Below are 25562 nucleotides of genomic sequence, written 5' to 3'. Positions count from 1 at the left end.
ATTTGGAGGAGCCTTGAAAAGCAATCACAAATAAATATAATTAACCCTGTAAACGAAGAAAAGCCTTTGAAATTTTGAGAAAAAGGGAAATGAAATGTAAGACTAACGAGCAGGCAGTGTGCAAAGGTGATGCCAAAAGCTGAGAATTTTGGTGACTATCCACCCTTTTCCTCCTGGGATTGCTCATCCAAACCACAGAACAACAACAAAAAAGATTCGAGTGACTGTTTTCTCCATTTTCACAAAGAGTATATAACTAATACCAGTCCCATCAAGATGCACAGGAAAGAGGTTAATGCTGGGCTTTGAGGCCTCAGGGCATTAGGGCTTTGTTTCTCTTCTAGAATGCTGGTTGAGAAAGGCTGGCAGAAGGAAGGGACAGATGTGAAAGACATTGTAAATAGAATTTGGTAACTGATAACATAGCACGTATGGTTTTCCTGAAGGAAGGCAGGGTATCAGTTATTCCATGTGAGAAGCTGGGTAACTGAGAATGTGCTGGTACCTACAAAAGATATTGTCAATAGGAGGAGACTCAGAAGTCTAATCTAGGGAGAAATAATTAGTTTAATATGACATTTTTTTCTAAGATGACAGCAAAGAATAATATTTTTAATATACGTGAATCTTGAAATATGGGGAAGTTAATTTTTCTATTGGTTTTCCTATGATTTTTATAGTTTGTTTTTTTCTGAATGGATTTTTACAGTATAGCTAATTTCAATAAAAGTAACAATTTTGATAAGATATACTTAATAAAATAAACTTCAGTTTGTACATGAACCAATCAGTTTCTAGTGATACTAGAATAATAATATAGAATTGTAGAGACCTGCAGGAAAACCTTTAATCACAAAAATACGGTATAACATAAAATAAGATAATACCCGTGATATCAAAATTGGCTTTTTTTTTTTTTTTTGCCAAGAATCAATAGTTTCCTCTCACTTAAGTGAGAATAAAACCTGATTTTGGTCTTAAATATGCTTAAGTATATATACCTAAGTATACTGGTGCCCAAACTTCTTGGATTCTTTCCCGAATACTCTTGGTTTTGGGCTTATTGTACCTTCCAGATGACGTTCCAAAGGGAGGTCTGAGCCAAACGCAGTCATTAATGTTCTCACAACAGTTTTCATGGCCCAATTCCAAATCAAGTAATTTTATTTTATAACTCCTCCTTCCTTTTCAATTGTAATCTTCATTTCCTCCTCTATACTGATTTTATCCCAAAGATTTAAAGTATACAGTTCAAGATGAGAGAAAAAATATGCAAGAAACTAGGTCTTGTTGATGTTTTCTAAACAGCTCTCCGGTTAACTGTTCACCAGTGTAGAGCATAAATACAGCTGAGTTATCAAAAGTTATCACCCTGTGTCTTTCAATGAAAGACAGTCAAAGCTATGGGGAACACTGATTTTAGATTAGTATGAAAGACGTTCAAATGAATACTAAACTCCAAAACCCTTTCTCCAGAGTAGCTTTCCCAGGTGGATAAAAAAAAAAAAAAAAACAGAATCACCTTCTCTTTCATTGGAGTAAACAAATCATTGAGATTCAAGGGTTAAAGGTAAGATTCTAAAGATCTTACTCTTCAGAAAAATACATATTTGAATAAACCAAATCCCCAAGTGAGATTTGACTTAATGTTTTTAAATGAGATAATACCATTCTCTCCTTTCTTTTAAACATCTCAGAAATTTTTAGAAATATTAATCCAATAAAACTTCGGAAGAAAAATTATCTAAATGCCTAAGCGAAGATGAAGTGAGAAAAGTTAATGATGGATCATTTATGAAGTCTCGCTATTCTTTTACATCTCTCAAATAAAATACTACTTTTTCCCATTGATTTAAAGAAAAGAATTTTGAAATGCAATATGCACCCCAAACGTACTCATTGCCTATTTCCCTTCCCCCATGAGAACCCTGTAAGTGTTTGGATAACTGAAGTGGGCTGCCTTCAGTACAACATGTACCTGGAAATCTAACTGCAACTTAATTATTTAGAAACTGAGAATTTTCTCTTTAAAAAAAATTCTGCCTTGATTTTTCTTTTTTCTTTTTCTTTCTTTGTAAATAATGGAGACGATTGCCTCTCCTGGAATTTAGGTACAACTGTGGAATGCATCCTTTGGAATAACTGTTAAAGATCTAATTTGATGATTAATTTTACTTCTCAGCTTATACTTCAAGCAGGTAAATTGGTTTCTGAACCAAAGCAAAGCAGGAGTGGGAAGAGAATTTGCATTCTAACAGCTCCTAGTCTAAGCTAGTTTCTAGGCTAGTTGTGCTAAGAGGTTCTGAAGCCATTTAGAAAAGCAGCCAATTCTTGAGTTGATTTAACCTTTAGAGATAATTTTGTTTGTTTGTTTGTTTGTTTATTTATTTACTTACTTACTTATTTATTTTGCCTCATCTAGCTTTTTTATATAGTCATTAGTGGGAAGATATTAGGGTCTTTCAAATTTTCATTTAAAAATAACATTTTTGAATAGTTATTGGAACTGGTATTAATAGATGTAAGGCTAATTTCCAAAATTCTACATTTAGAGCAAACTAGTGCATATGGAGACAACAGCTCAATATTTTAGGAAGTGCCAATTTGCTAAAAATAGATAAATATGATGATTATTGCTGGAATTAATTCAAGGACATTCAAAATGAGATGACTAATATCAAAGAGTAGAATTTCTCTGATATAAATCCATTATTGACCAATCATTTTATAAAAACAGATCTCACAAACTAAAAAAGAAAAGAGAACAAAGCTACACCATGTCAAATTAGCAAGAATATATAATAGTTAGTATTTCTCTTAGACAAGTGAAACCTGCCAGAGTTTAGCTTCTGAAAGACTTGTGCCTCTCGACTCCACCTGTGGAGATTTGCCCCAACTCTCCTTTTTTAGGTATAAAGGCTCATGAGATCAGTTATCTGTGTGGTTATTTCTTCTTTTCAGAATCACCAGTGATGATACCAATAATAATAACCTACCAATAATAATATGCAATACATGAAAATATGAAATATAATATGAAAACAACCAAAAGGAAATATTAGTAGGTCTACCACATTTGAGGTACTTCTCTCTTGATCTGGGTGGCTACCCTGTGATGTACATATAGGTGTATACGCAGGAGATTCCTTCTCAGACAAATTACTCTTTCACTAAATTCACAGGTGTGACCTTTCAGAAATTGTGCTTAAACCATGTGACCTGACTCTTTCTCCAGTCATAGATGATTGGTTCATTGGTAACTAGCTAACCCAAGAGGACCAATCAGATTCATTCATTTTCATTCTTTCTTTCATTCTCTCCCTCTCTGTAGTTCTATCTCTTATTTAGAATTTTGAACAGGCAGAGAGAAGCTGGGGTTATTAGTAACTATTAATAAACAAACTTGCTCCCATTATTATACTTAAAACCATTTAAAAATATTATCCATATATTAAGAAATAAGATTCTTTAGTTTACAAAATTCCACTTCTTATATGAGAATTTGATAAATTTCATTTTATTAAAATGGTAATTTATCCCAGTCAATTAGGGACACAGGAGAATTGAAATGTCCTTTGTAGAGATGCTGAGAGCTTAGAAAATTATTTATGGCATTTAGAGTTGAGTTAGAAATCTTCAGGATTGTATATCACTTCTGATCAAGATTAATTTCTAATGAAATGAGGGATCCTAAAGTTGTATGAAAATGGTGCTTAGGTGATAATCTTTGAACTTCTCTCAACCAGGCTTCACCCCACTTTCAGTCTCTTAACCAGGACCACATTCCCTCTCTACTCTTCTGCCTGACTGGGCCCTCATGTGACAGACTTGAGCACAGCATGTCTGGTACTATTACTGCTGAGAACCCAGTTTGGAAGTGAGGTACGGTGAAGGAGAAGCAGCCAATTTAGCAAACGGAGAAGAGAAATATAAGTGTGAAAAAAGACTAAAACGGAAAAAGATAAAAAGAAGTACAACAAATTTTTCTAATGCATTTGAACTGATCCTTGGAGTCTCGTGACAAAGATACACTATGCTCCCATCTATTATCATGCTTAATATTTACTCTGTAGAGAATAGGAGAAAAGAGATGAGAATGGAAGATCTATATCTATATCTATCAATATCTATAACTATATCTATATCTGTCTCTCTACATATATTCTATACAGAGAGCAAGGGTACTTTGCATAGAACCATGAACATTTTAGGTTTCAATATGTGGAATTCTTCAATTAACAATACCTTACACTTGAAAAACATTGTTTGTAAAACATTTTTATTTTTGTAACTTTATTTGAACCTCAAACCAACCTAGCAGGAAAGACAAGATTTGGAGTGTCCTTTTTATGCGTCCATTACACGGATGAATAAACTAGGGCTCAGAAAGATTAAGTTACTTACCCAAGGCCACATGACAAGTAATTGGCAGAGCCAGGTCTAGAACCCAGAGGAAGGGTTTATTCCACTACAAAAACATGAAACAAGACATTAAACATCTAAGAAACATCTAAGAAAATAAGATCTGTAAATAATTAAGGACAGGAAATCTGGAGGGTCAGACTCCCACACTACAATGTAAGCTCACTGCAAGTATGCGCCTCTAACCTAAGCAGACAGGAGAAGGAATCATAACTTTGACCACAGCCGCCTGGTGAGGAGAACCAATAGAGTTGCGTGCACATTCACACAAAGCTAGCTCTGAACAGGTATTTGAGAATGGTCTTCTATCCCAAACATGACCCCCAATGGCTCATCATGATGACTCTTCTCTTCCTATTTTTATTCCCTCAGTAAATGATATATATTTTTTTTATTTGAGAAGTCAGTACTTGCAAGATAGAGCTTAAAATGCCTGTTTTGTCTAAATACCCATTTGGAAAATTGGAAGGAACACACTTTTTCTGAAAGTTCTTCGGTCATAGCCTCACCCACTAAACGCTAGTATGACGTAGTATTAATCAGGAAAACTCCACTTGGACCTGAAAGGAAGATAAAGGAAAAAAAAAAAAAAATAGAAAAGCTCAAAGAAAGAGATTGAAAGAGATTGAGAGGAATGAGCCAGATACAGAATAAGAGTATGGAGATTGGGAAACACTACTCGACTGTGGCAGTTGAAGACAAATTTCACCTATAAATCATTTTGTCTTACCACTCTTATCAAGGCCAAGCTAAATTCAGTAAGAGAAAAATATAGTACTTGGAATTTGGCAGGGAGTATTATCATGGAAAGCTGTGGTTGCAATTTTCCCTGTGTTGGCCATAATAGGTCTACTTCAGAATCTAAATCCCTTCAGTTTATTCAAACCCAAGAAAAATAAAAGAGATTGATTCTCCTTCACTTAACAGACATTTGAAAGACTATTTACCAATCAACCTCCCTTTACCTTCATGCAAGAATTCTTTTTGAGGAGTAGTATTATGTAGATACTTCAGTGGAAAGGAAAGAACCCCAAATGAAAATAAAATTGATTCTCAAACTTAGGCCCCTGAGCACAGAACCACATATTTTGAACTTTGCGTGATCAGTGAATTAAATCAACTAAGAGCAGCAAGAGATGGAGTCAAGGATTATTTGGAAAAGTTGTGGAGCAAAGCGACAAGGGCGAGAACTTGGGGGTCAAAAGGAAAGGCATGAAAAGATCCAAGACCATAGTAAAGATGTGTCTTTCCTGAGACTCTGCTAACCTCAGAGGGTGGGGCTATCTGCTGGATAGGGAGGGGAGGAGGACCTCAAAGGATGCTTTTCAGATAGTACCAGGTATGGTAGTTTGGAGAAGCACAGTATTAATGGGCTCATTGTGTGTCTGCTTTCAGTAAAAAGTGATGATTATCATCCCACAGATCAATAACAAGAATCAATGATAATCAGCTCCACTTCAAAATTTGATGCCAATAGATTAAAGAAAAAGAATACTAGTGGTTCCATCCATTTAGATATGCCACAACTTCTGGAAAGTCTGTAACATGGTTCCACATTCATTTAGCAAACAGATTATCCGCAGTTAAAACCAGTTACTGTATTTGGCAAGTATTGTAGTAGGCACTGGAAATAGAAAAAGAATTATGATTCCATGCTTTCTCTTAAGCAGCTTACAGTATAAACACCATTGTGTGAAAAACCAAATGCTATACAGTGTAACAAGTGATATTATAGTGATATTACAAAATATAGCACAGTAGCAAAAAAGGTAGAAGAAAACTTAGGGAGGTCAAGAATGGCTTCAAAGAGCTAACTCTTAGAAGGGAAATGAGAATTTTCCAGCCAAGAGGGAGTGTAATGTAGGCAGAGAGTACAGTACAAGCAAAGACACCAAGGCCTGAAAAACTTATGTGGTGTCACAAGGTGAGAAGAGAAGGTGTTTAAAGATGGCACTAGAAAGGTAGGCAAGACTAAATTGTGTCATCCATGCTGAGCAGTTTGTATCTTAGCTTACAGTTTATAGGGAGCCATTTGAGGATTTTAAGGAGAAAATCATATGACCAAATTTGTGTTAGGTAGAGATAAGTGCAGTGTTATTTGTAAGGAAAATTGGAGAGCAAGATAGAGAGGTAGGGAGTCCATATAAGAAGCTATTGCCTTTTTCCAGATGAGCGATAATGAAAGTCTGAACCAGGATAACCTATGATGGAGTTGAAAAGCAGAGGATGGATTAAAAATCTTTTAAACTAGAATCCAAGGAATTAATAATTGGATGTGGGAATTGGAAAAAGAACTATTGTTCAAGATTACTCCCAGGTCCCTAGAGCTCGGAAGCTGAATAGATGATGTTGTATATATGGTGGGAATTTGGAGGAAAGACTAAGTGGTACAAAACACAAGACACTCAGTATGAGTCCATACACAGTAAATGTGGGTGTCTGCTGAATATTTAGAGCTGCCTGTGGGGCCAGGAGCTCAGGAGAGATATCCAGTATACAGATTTGGAAATCACACAGGTGGTTAAAACTCCAGACATGAATGAGATCACCTAGAATTGGTGTATAAAGTGAGGAGAGAAATGGATCAAGATTATGAACCAGAACATAATTGATATTTGGGGGAGAAGAAAGTGCAAAAAGCCAGCAAAAGAGACTAAGGTGGACTTATCTGAGAGTGAGGAAAATGAGAAGAGAGTTTTAGGAAGGTAGATAGACAATAATACAAAATGTCAAAGAGATATCGAATAAGACATAAACTAAAGAGTCAGTGGATGTGGTATCTTTTTCGGAATATGTTTCAATGGAATTATGGGAACAGAAGCCTTAACATAGATACAATAGTGAATGGCAAGTGATGAAGAGGACAAAGTAAGTGTGGAGAGTGCTTTTAGGGACTTTATTCTAAAAGGAGGGTGAGACAGAGCACCATAGAGATGGAGACAGAAGAGTAGATAGAAGAGTATATTCATGGGCTATGGGGAAAGAGATTAGCACAACAGGAGAAGATGAAATTTCAAGAGGGTAGGACATGATGGAATGAGACTCTAGAGAAAAAACAGGAGGAGCAAGAGCACAAGCCGAGGAATCATCTGTGACCAGAAGGAACTACTCCCCGACAGACAAAGGCAGTATAGTGGGCACTGAACAATCCTGAAAAATCGACAAGTTCTAAGCTAAGTTTCGCATTGCAAAACTTGGACAGAAAAATATTTTTACATTTGTGTGGTTTGTCTTTACATTAATTTTGTACAAAAAATCTTTAAGAGAAGCTCCGTGAAATTTTTGTTTGTTTGTTTTCGTTTTTTGCTTTTAAGTCTCCATCCTACAAAAGGAAACCAAAGCCCAAGATTATATCATTCATTCGAGATCACAGAATCAGTGGGTGGTATAAACTAAGGACTCAGCACAGTGCTCTTCTCAAGTGCCTCAGAGAAAGGTATGAAGACTTCGGTACAATGGTGCAGAGGCAATCTGATCATACTTCAGAAGTTCAAAGGGAGAATTTCTTGCTCACAGTCACTTCTTTGATTGACAACAGGCACTCTTGGTTGCCTGCATGCCTCCATGACAGCTAATAGGGAAGTGAATGCTGTATCTGTCTTGAGATGAGCTGGGTAGGTGCATCCTTTGAAATGTTCTTTTAATATTAGAGGAAGATTTTAGACTTGTTTTACTTTATCAATATGAACAAAGGGAACTTGGGTTAATATATATGCTTTACTACTGCCTAAAAGGAATTCCCCCTCTCCCGCCACTTCCTTCTGGGGCCAGGTAAAACGGAAGTATGTGGAATTATCAGCCTCAGGCACAACACTGACAATTTCACTAGGAAGGAAGTAAAGGAGACCCCTTGCCACTCTCCTTCTTAGTGAATAGGAGCACTGCCCTTTAGCATAAAACATGAAAGGTTTCTATAGTTTTGCCAGCTCAGCAAGAGAAAAATTAACCCTGCATGTTCTTATCCCAGTTTCCTCAGCATGGGAGGGGAGGGAGGGACCAGAGTTACAGATTATCAGCAAGAAAGAACAGGGCTCATTGTGTATGCACCCTGGCATGGGTCACCAGATGTGAACACATTTCTAGATTCACCATGAATTTTCTAAGGTTCTCTGCAAGTCCAGATAATTTGGCAGGAAAAAAAAAAAAAGCCCTTTAAATGATTTCTTCTTCTGTTTAAATTTAGAAATGTGTGATAAAAATCAGCATTTTAAAAAATGAACAGTTTCAATTACATTAAGTAGAATGCCTCTATTTAATTAATTCATTTAGTCCCTGGGTGACACTGGGTGTGGCTCAGCAAGATTTAGGAGGAATCCAATCTATCACTAGGAGGAATCAGTCTGCGCCAAGCAGCAAGGCGGCATTCTTCCACACCTTTCCAACCTGCAAGGGAAAGGCAAGGTTGGAATTCTAAATCACAGATCATACTCTCTAAGATAAGAATTATTGTATGAGGAAAAAGGCAGATGTTTGTGGCTTTGAAGGGTGGGAGACAGAGGGGCTACTTGCTTGCACTGGTATTCTTTACACTTCAATTACAAATTGAAGTCCTTATTTTTAAACAAAGGAAATACTTCACAGTTTTTCTTGCTTTGTGGACGCAGATCCTATCTTGCAAGTTTTTCATCATCGGCAGTACGCATGGTAATTAAGCTATTTAAAGTTAGCCCCAAGATATTTGAAAATCATAAACCAATAAAATCTCAGGGATTCTTTTATTTTATTCCTGCTTTGCTCGTTTCTTTATCCTCTCATCTCCACCCCACTCCCATTCTCTTCTTCCTGCTATGATAATCTATAGTGGTAGGTAATTAATGGCCAATAAAGGTCATTTATGCTTTTTCCTCCCCCATTGGCAATGTATTACAACTCTGAAATCCAAGATTGCTTCTTTAAGCTGCTCAAGTGGATGAGGAAGGAAGTGCAATCTCTCCAGCCCCCTCCCACGTTTCTGCTGGATTTCATGGGTGTGGCAGAGTCTAGACCTTTGCAGGATTTTGCCCTTGTTTTATTTCCCGTTAAGGACTAGAATGATGAATAGATGCCAAAACAAAGATAAACTCATTTGGCTTCTGCCATGAACGATATAGGATCATTCCACCCATAAGCAGGAAATCTGTGTGAGACTTAAGTACTCATGCTATATATAAGCCAACCAGTATAGTGTGGAGCCCACACCCTAAATATACCATTTCCTTCAGCCTGATTTACTGCTATCCTAAATACTGACTTATGCAAATAAGGAACACAACCATTTCACACAAAAAAACACGCATCTATAAAACTCATGGGCAAAACAGGACAATTTCTATACCTTTTATTTTCTCTCTTGAAAATAAATTATGCTAAAACACAGGCAGGCATGCATGACTATTGTACATGGAGTGTGCAGATGCTATATATATTTACATACAAATTTCTACAGATCCTTAAATACATGATTTAAGCTTCATCAGTTTGCACATCCCATTGAACACTTGGGGCTGTCACTGAGATAGAACCCTGGTGGAGGCAGCTGTCACATTTTGGGGCAGGGAATTCCGTTAGCACAAATTCTCTTTCTAAAAATCATGCCTGGTTTCCTTTGTCGAAGGGTGTGTGTGTATACTTGTATGTATATACATAGAGTGACAAAAAGTTGTAAACTGGCATATTTGTCTCCAAAATTAAAGCTTTTTTAATGAATAGTACTGGCTTCCTTAGGGCTCCACCTTCCTAAATTTTATTTCCCCAGCTCACCAGTGGGGCAATCACAGGACGTTTCCTTGACAGTGTGCTTAACTTGGCCACCTGTATCTATTACATTTATGTATTAGAATGAAGGAAGACAAGGAGAGGAAGTGTCCTGGTTTGAAAAATGAGCCAATGGAAGCATCAATCTCTAGAACCGTAGAGCAGTTTAGGAAAGTGTGACATGTAAGACTTTCATGCTCTTGCTCAAACACCCCCACACAAACCACACACAAAACCCCAGGTACCTGCTACTTATTTATCTATCTATATCTATCTATTATCTACTTATATATCTATCTATCCGCCTATCTATCTATCTATCTATCTATCTATCTATCTATCTATCTACCTACCTACCTACCTACCTACCTACCTACCTACCTATCTATCCTATGTTATGTTATCTTCTCCACTCTCTCCACCCAATACTCTGATATTCTCTTTCAGTTTCCCCCTTTCTCTTCCTTCTTCTTCATCCTCATTCCCCACCCCTCCTTTCAGGGCGCTGGCTAAATGTGCAAAGCTGGCAGGCTGTTTCTTCTCCACTCCCCACCTCCACCCCCTTTGGATTCAGCCAGTGTATTACAAATTGTCCAATATCCAATACCTGCACAGGAATAATGCCCAATTCCTATCTCTTGCACCCCACCCCTAAGGCAATCAATCTGTAAAGGGCTTCTTTGACCAAGACTGCCTCCCTTCCGGTGGGCATGCACACCTACACACACACACACACACACACACGCACTCACAAGCACACACTCACCCATATCCCACACCCATTTTTCTCCTTATCCTTCGCCAAAATCACCAAACGTGTTCCAACGAATGTTTGAAAGCTTCATTTGGCGAATGCCACGGCACTGTGGGTTCCTGCAGAATACCACACTCGTCATTTCTTCCCACCCTCGCCCTAATCAAGTTTCTAAAATGTCTTTCAAGAAATAAGTGAGCAATTTGAAATGGAAGAAAAACCTGGGCAGTGGGGGAGGGAGGGAGGGGACACGGATTCTTGCTAATCTTGTATGTGTCCCTCTTCCTGATGAAAATGAGTCACCATGGTTATTATCCAGAATGTTAGCCCGTCTCTGGGCACTGACAATCCCAGGAAAGATGCAAGGGAAGGGGAGAAAAGATCTGATCTCCAACAGGTAATACTCGGCTCGTCTTTCTCAGCGGAGCTCAAAGCTCCTAGGGGCGTGGTCCGCCCTCTTCTCTGACCAGCTGGTGCACAATCGGCTACGGGGGTTTTCCCCTTCCACACCGCCAATTTTCCCCGGCCCCAGTTGTCTTTAGATTCTTTTTGCGGGGGAAAAAAAAAATCTTCCAAATCACAGTTTCATTCATTCATAGAAAAATAAATAAATAAATAAATGAAACCTCCACATGTTCTTCCATTAATACCTGCGCCCATTTGAGGCTCAGGCATGTAGGAAATAAGGCTTCTTCCGCAGCACATGTGAGAAAACTGTACAACAGAACAAGCAATACTCACTACTGAATATTAATCCTTCAACCCTGCTTTTTGCAAATAATATAAAGGGTTGCCTCCCCATCTTGTAGGTAGAGCCCTTATCCCACCCCCCACTCACACCCCTTTCTACATCTACACCCGCAAAATCAGAGATCTGAAATGCTGAACATTTACTAATAGCCAAAAAAAAAAAAAAAAATCTTTCTTATTTCTAGCCAAACAGGCGTATTTGTTTTAACCTCATCCTAATTAATAGCAGCATTCCAAAAACAGCATGAGAGAGAGAAGAGAATAAAAGCTGGGATGCAACCATCAGTTACCATATGCTAAGGAAACGCGAGCACCATAGCCAGAGCAGAAGCAGTTAAAATATTTTTTTCTGCCTTTACTCTACTCTGGTAATTTCACAACAGCAAGAAGTAAAAATCTTTAGCTCTACCTGTTTGGTTCTTCTCATACAGCACAGCATGGTTGTAACGTCCCTTGCCTTCTTCCTGCCTTCTCTCCTTTCCTCCTCTCTCTTTCTTATTCCCCCCCTCTCCACCTCTTTTCTGCTCGCTTGCTCACTCGCTCTCTCGCGCTAGCGCGCGCTCTCTCCCTCCCTCTCTCTCTCTCCCTCACACACACCAGGGCAGTTAGCAGCAACTGTAAGGTCCACAGCTATTGCTCATCGCAAATATTAATCTCTCCCTTTTCAGAATTCAATAGATCTCTCTCTCTCTCTCTCTCTCTCTTCTCTCCTCTCTCTCTCCCTCTCTCCCCCCCACCTACTCTCTTTTTCTTCGCTGTCTCTGCGTCTCTTTCTCAGAATTATTCACTAGCTTTCAATGACTAATCACTTTCCCCAGCCCCCACCCCCATTCTAGACAGTCGCCCCCTCCCAGTCCCCTGCCAGCCTCATGAATATTTAAGCATCTCCAATCTGGACCCAATTACCCACCGACTTTCCCGCTGCATTGAGAGGGTTGTGGGGTGGGGGCAGAGAAAGATTCCAGCCTGTTCAGCAGACTGGGTGGAATGTGTTTTACGGAAGAGGGGCTTGAGGAATGCTTGTATTTCTTTACTAACTCTTTCCTTTTCCCAATATCATAAAAGCAAAGAACAGCTATTCCGATTGTGAAGTCAGACCTATACAACATGTTATATCTGCTATTTAGATTTTATGCACAGTTGATAATTGTGAAGGTTAGGTTCTCTCGAAAAATGAAATAACATGTAAATATCATACATTGTTTAGATACTGTACTCAATATTCGTATAACCTAAAATAAATGCATACATATTTAGATATGCACAAACATATCTCATATATATGCCAATATCCTAAAAAAATCTACATGAATATATTGCATTTTAAACATTTTAAGCACTTGAGTTTGGAAATAATAACTAATTAGCATCCATAATTAAAATCACATGGTAGTTTTGCTTGCATAATGCACATATACCTATTTGAAAATGTTTTTATCCCTCTAACTTAACTGAAAGAGCTGACCATATTTGAATAGCTGTATAATGTTAATGATGCCCGAAATGATATTAACAGTTAGGGCAAGAAGAATAAAAGTAAACTTATCTGTTAATGAGAAGAAAAGTTTACTTCTCCAATTCCTTCTAAGGTCTTATATAATTTGTACAGAGAAAAATCTGACTTTGAAACACACGTAAACCATAATTTTTAGATATATAGTACTGTGTGATTTGCGGAATGTTACCGAACCTCTTTGGACCTAATTTTCTAATCTGTGAAATGGGAACAATAATCACACTGACCTATTATTGGTGAGGACCAAATAATATATAGTATGTAAAGCACAGCAGAGCCATTCTCAATACATAGTAGGTTTACCTCAGAAACTGTAATTTTCTGAAATTTTGGTGACATTTTTAAGTGAATTTCTCAAATAACTCTTTAGACTATTTCTTGTTGTTTATTAATGATGATAAGCACCCTCAATTAAACAACTCATATTATTTTAAGTTCTTTCTAGATATGAGCCTAGTTAATATAGGTGTCAACCAGACAGCTTATTATCATATATATTATCAGGATCCCAGAGCTTAATATGTGCTTCATACCCTTTTACAAAATTCAAGGTACACTCGTCTCAGAATGGACTATCTCAGAGAGATACCCAGGGAGTAATGGTTATAAATTATCCCCACAGGTCTTCCTGAGCATGACCTGCTTCAGATCCAGCCTTACTTGGTCTTTTATTCCACTTAATTTGTTTCTTAGTTTTCATATTTTATGACTAAAATACAGAGTTCTTAGTTCTTAGTTCTTAGTTCTTATGTTCTTAGTTTAATATTTTTTAATGTAATGAGCCTGGTCAGAGCCAAGTTTTCAAAAACAGCCTTCTATGGTTTTAAATGCTAGAGGAGGGCAAAGAATAGGTAAGAAATGGCTTCATCAGAGACATTCCAGTTGTACATTAGGGTCCCCCTGGTAGAGGCTGGAGAGTGATAAAGGAAGGAAGCAGAAGGGTGAGAACTGGGGCATGGGAGAAGAAATTGCTTCTTTTGGTGTTTAAACAGACTCATAGATAAAATCATTTTGTCAACTATGTGGCCTAATGTAAATCTACACAGTTGGCCATAGAAAGAGGCCAACTGCTTTCTCTTTCAATGCACTTCCCTCAGACTCCGCATTTATAGCTCCTTTTCCCTTTTAGATATTGGAAGAAAACTTGGAAACCAAGTGGCATAATGAAATCAGAGTCTAGAGCTCAAAACTAGACATAGGCTCAGCTGAAATTTGTGACTAAATATGTTAAACCACCCCTTAGTATCAGTTTCCTCAGCAGCTTACACAAATTGTTTCATCTAATACTCAGAATGAGGTAGGAGCAATCATTAATCTCATTTTGATGTTGATACTGAAGCAAAGTAAGTTAAGTACCTAGACTAGGTCATACAACTAATAAGAGGTAAAGCTACAACTCCAAAACCCTGTTAGCCACTAAAATACGTTGCCACTCAATGGGTCTCTACACCTCATTACTTCTGATCCTTAGGAAATTAAACCGTGTAGCAAAAGTTTTTGTGGTGAAATGAAATTAGCATTCTGAAAGGCACACTTATTTGACTCAGCTCCTTACCTCAAGAACCATGGAGAACAAGCTGATATCCTCATCCAGTAGTGAGCCCTCCATATATTTCTTACCAAACACAAGCTACCTCAAACACCCTCAGGTGCCTCACCGGATAGAGTCCTCCCCATTTTTAAGTGACAGTTTTAAGTGAATTTCTCAAATAACTTTTTAGACTATTTCTTGTTGTTTATTATGTAGTGTGTCTCTGGACACACTACATTCTGTCAATAATCCTCTAAAAGTGATTCCCCGAAAGGAAACTCAAGATTCCAAATTTAATTTTAATAGTGTAATGAGCCAGATGAATTTTTTTTTTTCCTTTAAGCAGAAGCAGCTACGGGACGGCAAAGGAATGAAGATGAGAAAAGCATACACTGATATGACCTTGACAAAAAATATACATAAAATTAAAATAACCAGTGTTATTTTGATTCCAGCCAACTATTCCATAGATCCACTAATCCGTATACCCTTTAGTCAATCCTAGAAAATGCCTAGGCTTAAAATCCTCTGATTAAACCTTGTGTAATTTTAAATTAGCAGATTAACTCATGAGACTGTCAGGTAACTTCCTGACTATAGGTTAGGCAATAACATTATTCCAGAAGAAGGTGAAGAGTGGTGAAGGCCAAGTTGCAGTTGTATTCGTATATCTCTGAATTTCATACAAAAGAGATATTGTTTTCGTAATAAACTCAAAAGTCAGTGAGCTTTACTAAGGGCTCTGTCAGACAGTCTGCTATTTTATGACTGGGACTTGAGAGGGATGACATAAATTCAGGTACAAAATAAATTTGTCTTTTTACTTGCCCTTCCAGCAGTTTATTTTTCAGACTTAGCCTTTTATCCGCTGCCTTAGTGTGCTAGGGCTGCCGTAACAAAATACCACAGACTGTGTGGCTTAAACAAAAGAAGCTTATCTTCTCACAGTTTTGGAGGCTAGAAGACCAAGCTCGAGGTGCTGGCAGGGTTCGTTTCCTCTGAGGGTTGTAAGGGAAGGGTCTATTCCAGGCCTCTCTCCTTGGCTTGCTGACAGCCGCCCTCTCACTGCCCTTTCACATGGTGGTCTCTCTGTGCATGTGCACCCGTGTCTCTTTGTGTCCCAATATCCTCTTATTAAGGGTCATCAGTCTGATTGGATTAGAGCCATCTCTATGACCTCGTTTAACCTTAATTATCTTTTTAAAGGCCCTATCTCCAAATACAGTCACATTCCGAGGGACTGGGATTTAGGCCTGCAACATATGATTTTGGGGCATACACAATTCAGCCACATTCTCTATCAGTACTTTCTGACTTCATTTATTTATTCAACATTTTCTATGATGCTAAAACATCCTTCTCTTAAGGAGATACATATGTGAAGAGAAAAACAAATGCTATTTGAACAAAAGAGGATTCGATGTTAAATGTGTGTTAAGAATTCAGAATAGTGAAGAAATCACTGTGGGCTAGGATAGGTCTTTCATTTCATGATTAGAATTTGAACAAGTAGAGAAGACAAAATGAGTTTTAGAAAAAAAAAGGCATCACATTACAAAAGGCAAAATGCACAATTAATCACTGCATGATCAAGGGATTCTCCATACGCAGAAGAGAAAAGTTGTAAAGGAAAGTAGTAAAAGAGAACCTGGAAAAGGTGGGCTACACACTTGGATTCAAAAAGGACGTTAAGGGTCAGGCTAAGAGGGCGTTTTAAAGTTCTAGCACTGCTGTAAGAAATTCCCACAAACTTGAAGGCTTAAAACAGCAAAAATTTATTCTCTCATATTTCTGTAAATTCAAATGCAAAGTGTTGGCAGGATTATTTCTTTTTGGAGGCTCTGAAGGAAAATCCATTCCATACCTTTCTCCTAGCTTCTAGAGTCTGCGAGTAATTCTTGCCATTGCTTGATTTGAAGATGCATCACTCCAATCTAGGCCTCCATCTTCAGATGTTCTTCCTCTCTTGTTATAAGGACCTCTGTCACTGAATCTACGGCCCACTCTAAATCCAAGATGATCTCATCTCCAGATCCTTAACTTAAGGATTGCATCTACAAAGATCTTTTTCCCAAGTAAGGTCATGTTCACAGGTATTGGGAATTAGGACTTGGATTCAGCTTTTTGAGGAACACAAGTCAACCCACTACAGGGGATTAGACATGAGGTTTGTGAAGAGGAACATTTTAGAGAATGCCTGTGGTGATGTTGTATAGTACGGAATGGAGAGAAGGATACAATGGAGCCCAGTGAGAGGAACACGGAATTCTCCTAATGTCATAATCAGGAAGGGAGGGTGGAAGAGAAAGTGGACTGTCACTTGTTGAGTGCCTAGCATGTTCCAGTTATCACATATTTTATGCTTTACACATTTTGTCTCATTTACCTCACAGAAGAATATCTAAGAGAAAGAGAAAAATAAAAGAACTAAAAATGATTTAGAGATTGGACCTGGGAAGCTTAGAAAATGAGAATACAAAACTCAAATGTAAGGAGGTCCAGAAAGGGACCTGGTATTGTGAGGAAGGTGATGAGTTAGTTCTGAAAGTGTCCATTCTGTGAAAGCACTGACATGTTCAAATGCAACACAAGATCAGGTTGTAAGAGAGAAGACTCAGAAGTTGTCTGAGCCTGCCAAAGTCTTCCAAGCAGACATGGCTGCATCTGGTTTTAGCGAAAGGCGAGCCTCTATAGTATGATGTCACCATATTAATTAGGCTGATAGTATTTCAGTATGGCCTTACTGCCAGAATTCATCCTGCTTCCCGCAGGCAGACAAGAGCCTGAAGTCAGAACCTGGATGATTTTTAAGACCTTCTAAATCTCTGCCCGTCTTTCCAGACCTGCCTCAAATCTCCTCAGAATTTCTCCTTCCAGCACACCCTGGAGACCATCTGAATCTCTGGGTAGCCAATATCCCAGAACAAGGAAATCTCATGGAGAGAACCATGTGTTTGTGGCTCAGCAAGAGAAAATGAAAAGCATGCAGCCCAGATGCTAAGACTCAACTTGCCACCGGCTCTCAAGAAAGTTTGTGATTGCTTGAGTGAACAAGTCTCAGTGGCTTACTGAGTGTGTTAAGCAGATGATGTGGAAAATTTCATCAGATTACACAATCCTCCACCATCAACACATCATCAGAGTCTGAAATTAGAGCATTTCATTTAATTTGGTTATCAAAGGAACCACAGAAATTTCACATATTCTTTTCTATTCTCCCTGAAGTATTGTAACATTTTGGTTACCAGTCAGTTTTCTCCCTGAAATGCACATTTGTAACATTTTGGTTACCAGTCAGTTTTCTCCCTGAAATGCACATTTCTATGACTTTTTTTTTTTTTTAACACCTACAGCACCTGGTCTTCCTAGGTGGTCTCCCATCCAAGTTCTAACCAGGCCCAACCCTGCTTAGCTTCCGAGATCAGACGGGATCGGGCTTGTTCAAGGTGGCATGGCTGTAGTGGAAGGCACATTTCTAAATGTCAAGCACCATGTCTTAGTTTTTTTGTTTGTTTGTCTCTGATATTTCTATCAGGGACATATATAGGTTTTATGGAACCTAAAGTTGATATAATTTGAGGGAGCCTTCTTTAAGAAAAAAATACAAGTATGAAAATGAATATTTATTTGGAATAAGAAACCACAAGTTATATATTTTTGAAAATGATACATACCACAAAAATTAATATATCATAAAATTCATAAAAATAAATATAATATTTAAATAATATTTTTAAAACTGCCGGACACATTTCTATAACTCATATATATATACGCATGTATATATTTTTGGCTCCATGTTCTTTGATCATCTCTTTGTATGACAATGACTATGTAATATAACATTCTAAAGGAGAATGAAAAAAATGTAATCTAGTCTTTCCTCTAACACAGTTGACTGGATTTGTTTTTATTATTGATATTTGGGAGGCTTAAAACATGAGACTTCACTTACAGATGTATTTTTAAACAATTGCTATGAAATGAGAAAGTATGTGTTATATATTTATCTGAATTATGTGGCATTTTAAAATTTATTCTCGACAGAAAATAATTTTGGTTTTGGTCAGGCTTTCATGAGAACTGAATCTCCTACTTAAAATTTTACAGAGCCGATGATTAGAAGAATTTCAGACTAGCTTCTGGCTTCATATATTTCAAATCTTGTTTCTCATCTTTACCACATGACTCAGGTGCCACATTATATAGGCCAGCCGATGTTTATATTGTCATTTAACCTTCTGTCTTGCACTTCAGGTTGCCCTGCCTGGTGAGTTGGCACACTGTATGCCCCGAGGCCACGGATGGCTTAACTCTATGCAAAAGAACCTACGAGCAACATAGATATATTCCATAAACCCAGTCTAACTGTAACACCAATATAACCTCATCTTAGTTGGTTCCCAAAACTCCCTATAGCTATTCAACACAACCTAACAGGAAGGGAAGTGTTGCAGAGGGGAAGTTCTGCATGGAAAGAGATAGGAGTCTTAATGGATTGCTATTAAAATATCTTACTATTTCAAATGTTATACAAATTTACAAATATATGGCATATGGTCATGCAAGCAAGGAGCCCTTATGTTTAAGCTGAGTTAGTCTCCTGGTGAATTTGCTTCTGGCTTTTAGTATTGAGTTCAGAGCCATTAAGTCTTTAACAATTGTTGAGTGGGAAAAAGGGAGAGAAGAGAGAAAAGGAGGAAAGAAGGAGAAATGAATGGGAGGAAAGCTCTTTGAACTAATTTTAAACATTGACTTTCAGGATCCCCAATTGTTTCAATCTGCAATTGTTGTTTTGTTCTACAGAGACGTAGCTATGTTTCTCACCATTTCCATTCTATATATTGAATACATTATTATAAACTTCCTTCTGGAATGCACATGGCTTGGAGAAATGACAAAACACAGCCTTCCTAGTGGGCTCCAAACATGAAGCTCCCACTTGGATTCCATTAAATGCTAATTGCCATCACCTGGAGAATCAGGGCGGTGTCCTTCTTCAAAGACGATTTCCCTAAACTCATCACCTTTTATCATCTTTCATGTCTTATGATACCATTTTAACTATTTTCTATAGACTGGGGCAGTGTTGGGAGGTTTTGTATGCTACACAATTCAGAGTTGAATACTAAAAGAAATTTCAGATATATAGCCTCTTAATACTTAATTGGCTCACCTTGGCTTGAAGTATTGATAGATTTCACTTAAACATTATTGATTTCAACACTTATTTTAAGAGGGCAGCTCTTCCTGTCATCTGATCCTTTGGCTTATTTTTCCCCTTGTTCCTTGTCCTCACTCCATCATGATTCCATCAAGTCTAGAACTGCGCTTATATACTTAGCCTTGGTCCTTTTCTGCCTGAAATCCAAGTCTATTCTTCTTTACATTAAAGTTTTTCACAGTGAAGCCATCAAAACACACCTAGGGTATCTAATGCATTCTGTCCACAGAATTTTCTTAAACAAACTTCTCCATTCTCTGTCTTAAGACTCTGGAATATATACTTATTCTCAATAAAACTCATCTAATCTTTTTTTAAATCCCCTCTAGTATCTATAAGATCCTCCAAAATTGCTCTGCTGATTATTTAGTTTTCTACTTCCAGGTTCTCTCTTCTTTCCTTCATCTTAAAATCCCAGGCTTCTCTAAAATTCAACAAAAACTTTCACCACTATTCAGACTCTCAAGATTCTTTGTTGACTAACATACCTCTCTCTGAATATCGAGGAAAAATTAGTGTCACAATTTTCCTAAGCTACCTACAATTCCACCGGACATCAGTCTACACCATAGTCTCTCTAATCCACATATAAATTTGAATACTAGAAAGTAATATTATATTTTTATTAGTTTATATGTTTTTAATCAATTTCTTTATAATGTACAGCATTGAAAGGTTAGAATTATTGAAATTGGAGCTCCAAAATGTCATCTTGTCTATCTTTTTGCCACTAATGACTCCAAAGTTTTGTTTACTTTATTTTTTAAGTTGAGGGAGTCTCTCATTAAGATTTTGTCATCCACATTCCTAATATCTGATATATTAGAAGTCTCTCTCCCTCGCATTAGAAAATTGTCATCTTCAAGGCCTTCAACAGAGTGCATGTGTTTAGTGGTCCGAAGGACAATGAGGATATGAGCTTCCTCTTAAATCTTCAAATAACCAGCCTCACAGAAATTGGACCCTGCATGCTTCCAGTCATTTGGGCCCTGTGTGTCCTCAACATTTGCAATGCATACCCCTGAACTTCAAAGATTCCAGGAGGTTGGATGACACCTACAAGGTCATCATCTGACCCAGCTCCCCATTTGACGTTACCAAATATCTTGTCCTTGAAAGAAAGCTTTTCATTTTTAACTTTTGACAGCTGTTGGGATATTCTTTCCAATAGAAATCGATATTTGTCTCCCTATAAGGCCCACCCACCTGTCTGTATGCCTTCAGGCCACCAAGAAAAATATCTCTTTCACTGATTATTTCAGCAAGTGTTTAAATACAACTCATCCATCCTCCCTGAGTGTTCTGCACATGACACATCTCTTGAGTTATTCTTTATTCAACAAGATTTTGAGTCCTTTAATTCTAGTTATTCTATTTCCTTTCAATACACTAGTTTATCTACATTCCTTCAAATTTAACATTCCCTTACCAATAATTATACTTGAGGTGAAAAAGGAATAAGCCACTGCCATAATTTTAGATGTTAAGTATCAATACATCACAGAACTGTAAGAGCTGTATGTATGTGTGTATTTCACCACCATACCAATAATTGTGAACCGATTCAGTTGTGTGCTGGTAAGTATTTAACACCTGTCTCTTCAGGGGCTGGAGGGGAGAAATTATTTGTAGCATTTGCCAATTTCCCTGGTGTAAATACTCCCACCATGGCCTTTTTCAAGCTGCAAATGTATCACTGAATGCAAAGCAAGGAAGAGGTGCACAGCGAAACAACACTATATAGCATTTCCACCAAATAGATACAATAAACATAAAAGAAAAGATCCCAAGAGTATAAAATACAAAAAATGAAAAATAAGAAGTGATATGTTTTGAGTATTTATTACCTTTGTTTTTAATATAATTTATTTACTTTTAAGTTTATATCATTTAATTTTTAATAATGGCTGTGTTTAACAACTGAAAATTTAACAATTAGTGTGCAAAATTTCATACAGCCATGTCTAGCATACCACTTATTTACTCCAACTAAAATTTTGAAACATCTGTTCATGTGTGATCCTGCTAAACTAAGTACCTTCTACATCTTTCTGAAGTCATCTATTTCTATTAATTTTTGTTTTATTTTTCATCTGGGTAAAATATTGTATATGTATTCTTATTTATTTTCTTCTTGTTAGATTCAACCAATCATTTCACCCTGTCAATAACTCTTCAGATCCTAATTCTGTCATTCTACATTTCTGTCATCTTTATCCCTCTGGCTTCATGTCATCCACACATTTGATGAGCAAGCTTTATATATCTTTATTCAAGGCATTGAATTTTTCAAAAAAAATGTCTGAGAGGACAGGACCAAGGACAGAATCCTTAGCCATGCAAATAGAATCCTTCCTTCACACAGCATCAAATCATTAATCAGCATTGATTCAATGAGATATTTGCCTACTGAATTGTCTTTGTATCTAGTCCAAATTTCTCCACCTTGTCCATAAGGCTCTCAAGAAATTATTTATAAAGCGCATAAATGAAGTCCAGAAACTCTCACTTTTTTTTCTCATAGCGGAGAAAAAGGTTACCCTCCTCCTATGAAAAGCTTTTTACGCTTCATCAGTTATGCCTCCTTTCTTTTGCTTTTTCAATCTGCCTCTTCTTCTACCTCTACCCTCCTAGCATATGAACATAGCATATAGGCAGTGCCTGAAAATCTTCTTCTACTCTGCCTTTTTTCCCATTTGAAATATTGCATGTTTCATTTTATTTCCCACTTTCCTTAGGCTTACCATTCCATTTTCCCCCTTTTATTCTCAGCATAACCAATAACCATGACCTTGTTCTCACTTAGAAAGTAGATGCATGCAGGCAGGGGCTTCACTGATTTGATGCTTTGCCATCTTCAGACTTATTGGACTAGACCTGGCAGAGTGGAGGTGGAATTTTCTCCTGCACATTTAGTATAAATATCTTTTTGAATTTCCTCAGAGACCTTGATCCTTCCATTTCTTCTCTTATATCATCACTGTCTTCCTCTCAACTGAATCTTTAGCCTCATCTGTTGAAAGACTCTAGCTTCCTTTACTTCTTCATAAATAAAACATTCTCCTTCAGTCTTATCTCTGCATCTTATGTCTCTCTGCCCACCACCTTCATTTCTTTACCTCTTCTTTGATTCTCTGGTCTTGGCAACTTGCCTTTTGTGTTCACCAATCCATTGGCTTTAACTAGATCACCAGAAACCTCATAGTTGCCAGAGTAAGTGCTCGCTCTCTTCTCTCTCTCTCTCTCTCTCTGTCTCTCTCTTTCTCTCTCTCTCTTTCTCTCTCTCTCTCTCTCTTTCTCTCTCTCTCTCATTACACACACACACACACACACACACACACACACACACACTTTTTTTATTTCTTACCTTATATAAGGCTTCTCTGCAGCTTCATGACTAACTACTCTTTTTTTTTTTTTTTTTAATTTCCTTTTATCTTTGTTTCAATGATACTTCATTCTCTTGATTTTCCTTCTCCATCTCTGGATGCCTTCTCTCTTCTTGTCAGATTTCTCTTCCTCAGTCAGCACTCGCCTGGGCCTTCTCAGCACTGCCTACACCTTCCACCACCAACACATCATCTCGTATGACTCTCAATTCTATATTTTCAGCCCAGACCTTGTGGGAATCCTGTTTCAAATACAGATCTCAATATGTATGATTCATTCTCCCAAAATGAACATCTTATCTTCCCCCTGTATCCTCTCACCAAAATATCCACCTCCTCCAATAATCCCTGTTCTGGCTTGGAGGACAGCCACTCATTCATTTGACCAGGCCAAAAATGTGCTAGAAACCTCTATCTTCCTCCTTACCCACAGTCAGTAAATCGTGAAACCCTCTAGATGTCAGTACTTTAGGTTCTCATTTCTTGTCTCAGTGTGTGTGTGAGATAGCTTTGTAATCATTTCCCTGCCTGTAGTCTCACACTTCTTTAATTATCCTCTATCTACAGCCAGAGTCATCCTTCTAGAACAACCCTTCCAGAACATGGACCTCTTCTACTTTACATCCCACAGTAACTCCCAGTTAACTGAAGGAAAAAGTCCAAATGCCTTGACATCGTACAGCCAATCACATCACTACACACCTTATTTACTGCATTTTCCAAAGAAGTCTATGCCTTAATTATCTCTATGCCTTTACCCATACTGACTTCAATTCATAGAATAATTTTCCCCATTGTTTAGTGATGAAATTCTCATTCTTCCAAGTAACAGCTAAAATAAACTCTCTTCTATAAATCATGACCATACTCCTCATGCCGCCATTTCTTATGTTACTATTCTTTCTCATATAGGCCCCTGTCAAGCACTTATCAAACGTCATTGCTAGTAATTATTCACCTGCCTATTACCATCATTATATGGAAACTAAGAAACTAACATATTTCTTAAAGAAAATAATTGGATATTATTTACTCTTGCATCTCCAGTTTTTACCACATGGCCCAGCAAATGCTGGGTAACTCGGTATATTTTCACTGAATGAGTAACTTGCCCTTATTTAATATTTTATATTTTAATCAAAGGAAAAAATGTGGAAACTGGCATAATTTATTCTTGATGAATTGATACTGGCTTTTTGGGATCAATACTTTTTCATATAGATTCTCAAACCAGAATTTTAATATTCAATTCTAGATAGGTCCGCCGATATTAAATTTTTACTTTGTTGGATAAACTTTTTTCTCTTCATTTTAATTTTTGAAAACAGAAATAAAAATTTTCCAAATCCAATTCTCCTGCCCCAGAAATGGTACTATAGACAAAATCCAGCCATTTATATGAGCTTTATCTACTGTTGAGTAAAAACTTCTAGAATGAATATATATGTATGCTGATACAAAACCAGGGACAAAAAGGATGTATCAGGAAGGTCCTAGAGCTATAACTAACTAACTAAATTCAATTAATGATGACTTAAAAAAATAAGTCATTCTGTCTACGTCTGTGCTACCCTGAACAAGCCCGATCCTGTCTGACCTTGGAAGCTAAGCAGGGTTAGGCCTGGTTAGTACTTGGATGGGAGACCACCTAGGAAGACCAGGTGCTGTAGGTGTTAAAAAAAAATAAAAAATAAAGGATTGTAAGCTGACAAGGTCCTTGCAATCTGTGAGGTCAACCGAGGGCTGCCTTTCCTAAAAAAAAAAAAAAAAAAAAGTCATTCTGTATTCTATAACAAGAAAAATGGCAGTAGGTGATTGCATTCATTCATCCTGTGAAGGAAATCATTAGGGACCCAGATTCTTTCTTCTGCTCTCTTACCTTTAACTGTTTTTTTTTTGTTTTGTTTTTCAATCCTATATGTGTTGCTCTGGTGGTAAAATGGCCGCTGCAGCTCCAAGTATTAAGGAGACTTCCAGCCAGGTACCACGAGGGGGAAGAGGGAAGAGTCAGCACTGATAACTGATATCTGTCCCTTTAATAAAATTTGTCCTGTGGACAGATTTTTCTGTCATATTGGACAGAACTGAGTTGAATGATCAAACCTGGTTAGCAGGAAGATTGGAAAAGTAAGTATCTTGCTTTTTTTTTTTTTTTTTAAACCTCCATAGTGGGAGAAAAGTAAAGGAAAGAGGATTGAAAAACAACTCCTGTCTGTCTGCCTTACAGGATAAAGTTAGGCGTG

General features: G+C 37.5%; 1 protein-coding gene and 2 pseudogenes across 1 annotated transcript in view; 1 reads left to right on the top strand and 2 right to left on the bottom strand.

The window, feature by feature from the left end:
* Positions 1-12456, bottom strand: part of GAP43 (growth associated protein 43) — a 95448-nt gene extending 82992 nt beyond the window's left edge. Inside the window, exon 1 of the mRNA XM_006905481.1 lies at positions 12069-12456. Coding sequence (XP_006905543.1) covers positions 12069-12098 — 30 coding nt within the window. The 5' untranslated portion in view covers positions 12099-12456. The remainder of the gene's footprint in view (positions 1-12068) is intronic.
* Positions 12457-18050: 5594 nt separating this feature from the next.
* Positions 18051-18169, bottom strand: LOC112485247 (annotated as a pseudogene).
* Positions 18170-24873: 6704 nt separating this feature from the next.
* Positions 24874-24992, top strand: LOC112485335 (annotated as a pseudogene).
* The last annotated feature ends 570 nt before the right edge of the window (positions 24993-25562 follow it).

The sequence above is a fragment of the Pteropus alecto genome, unplaced genomic scaffold (genome assembly GCF_000325575.1).
Source record: "Pteropus alecto unplaced genomic scaffold, ASM32557v1 scaffold270, whole genome shotgun sequence".
In the NCBI taxonomy this organism is placed as follows: Eukaryota; Metazoa; Chordata; class Mammalia; order Chiroptera; family Pteropodidae; genus Pteropus; species Pteropus alecto.
Note: the sequence above shows the minus strand (reverse complement) of the source record. Positions and strands in the feature narration are given on the sequence as shown.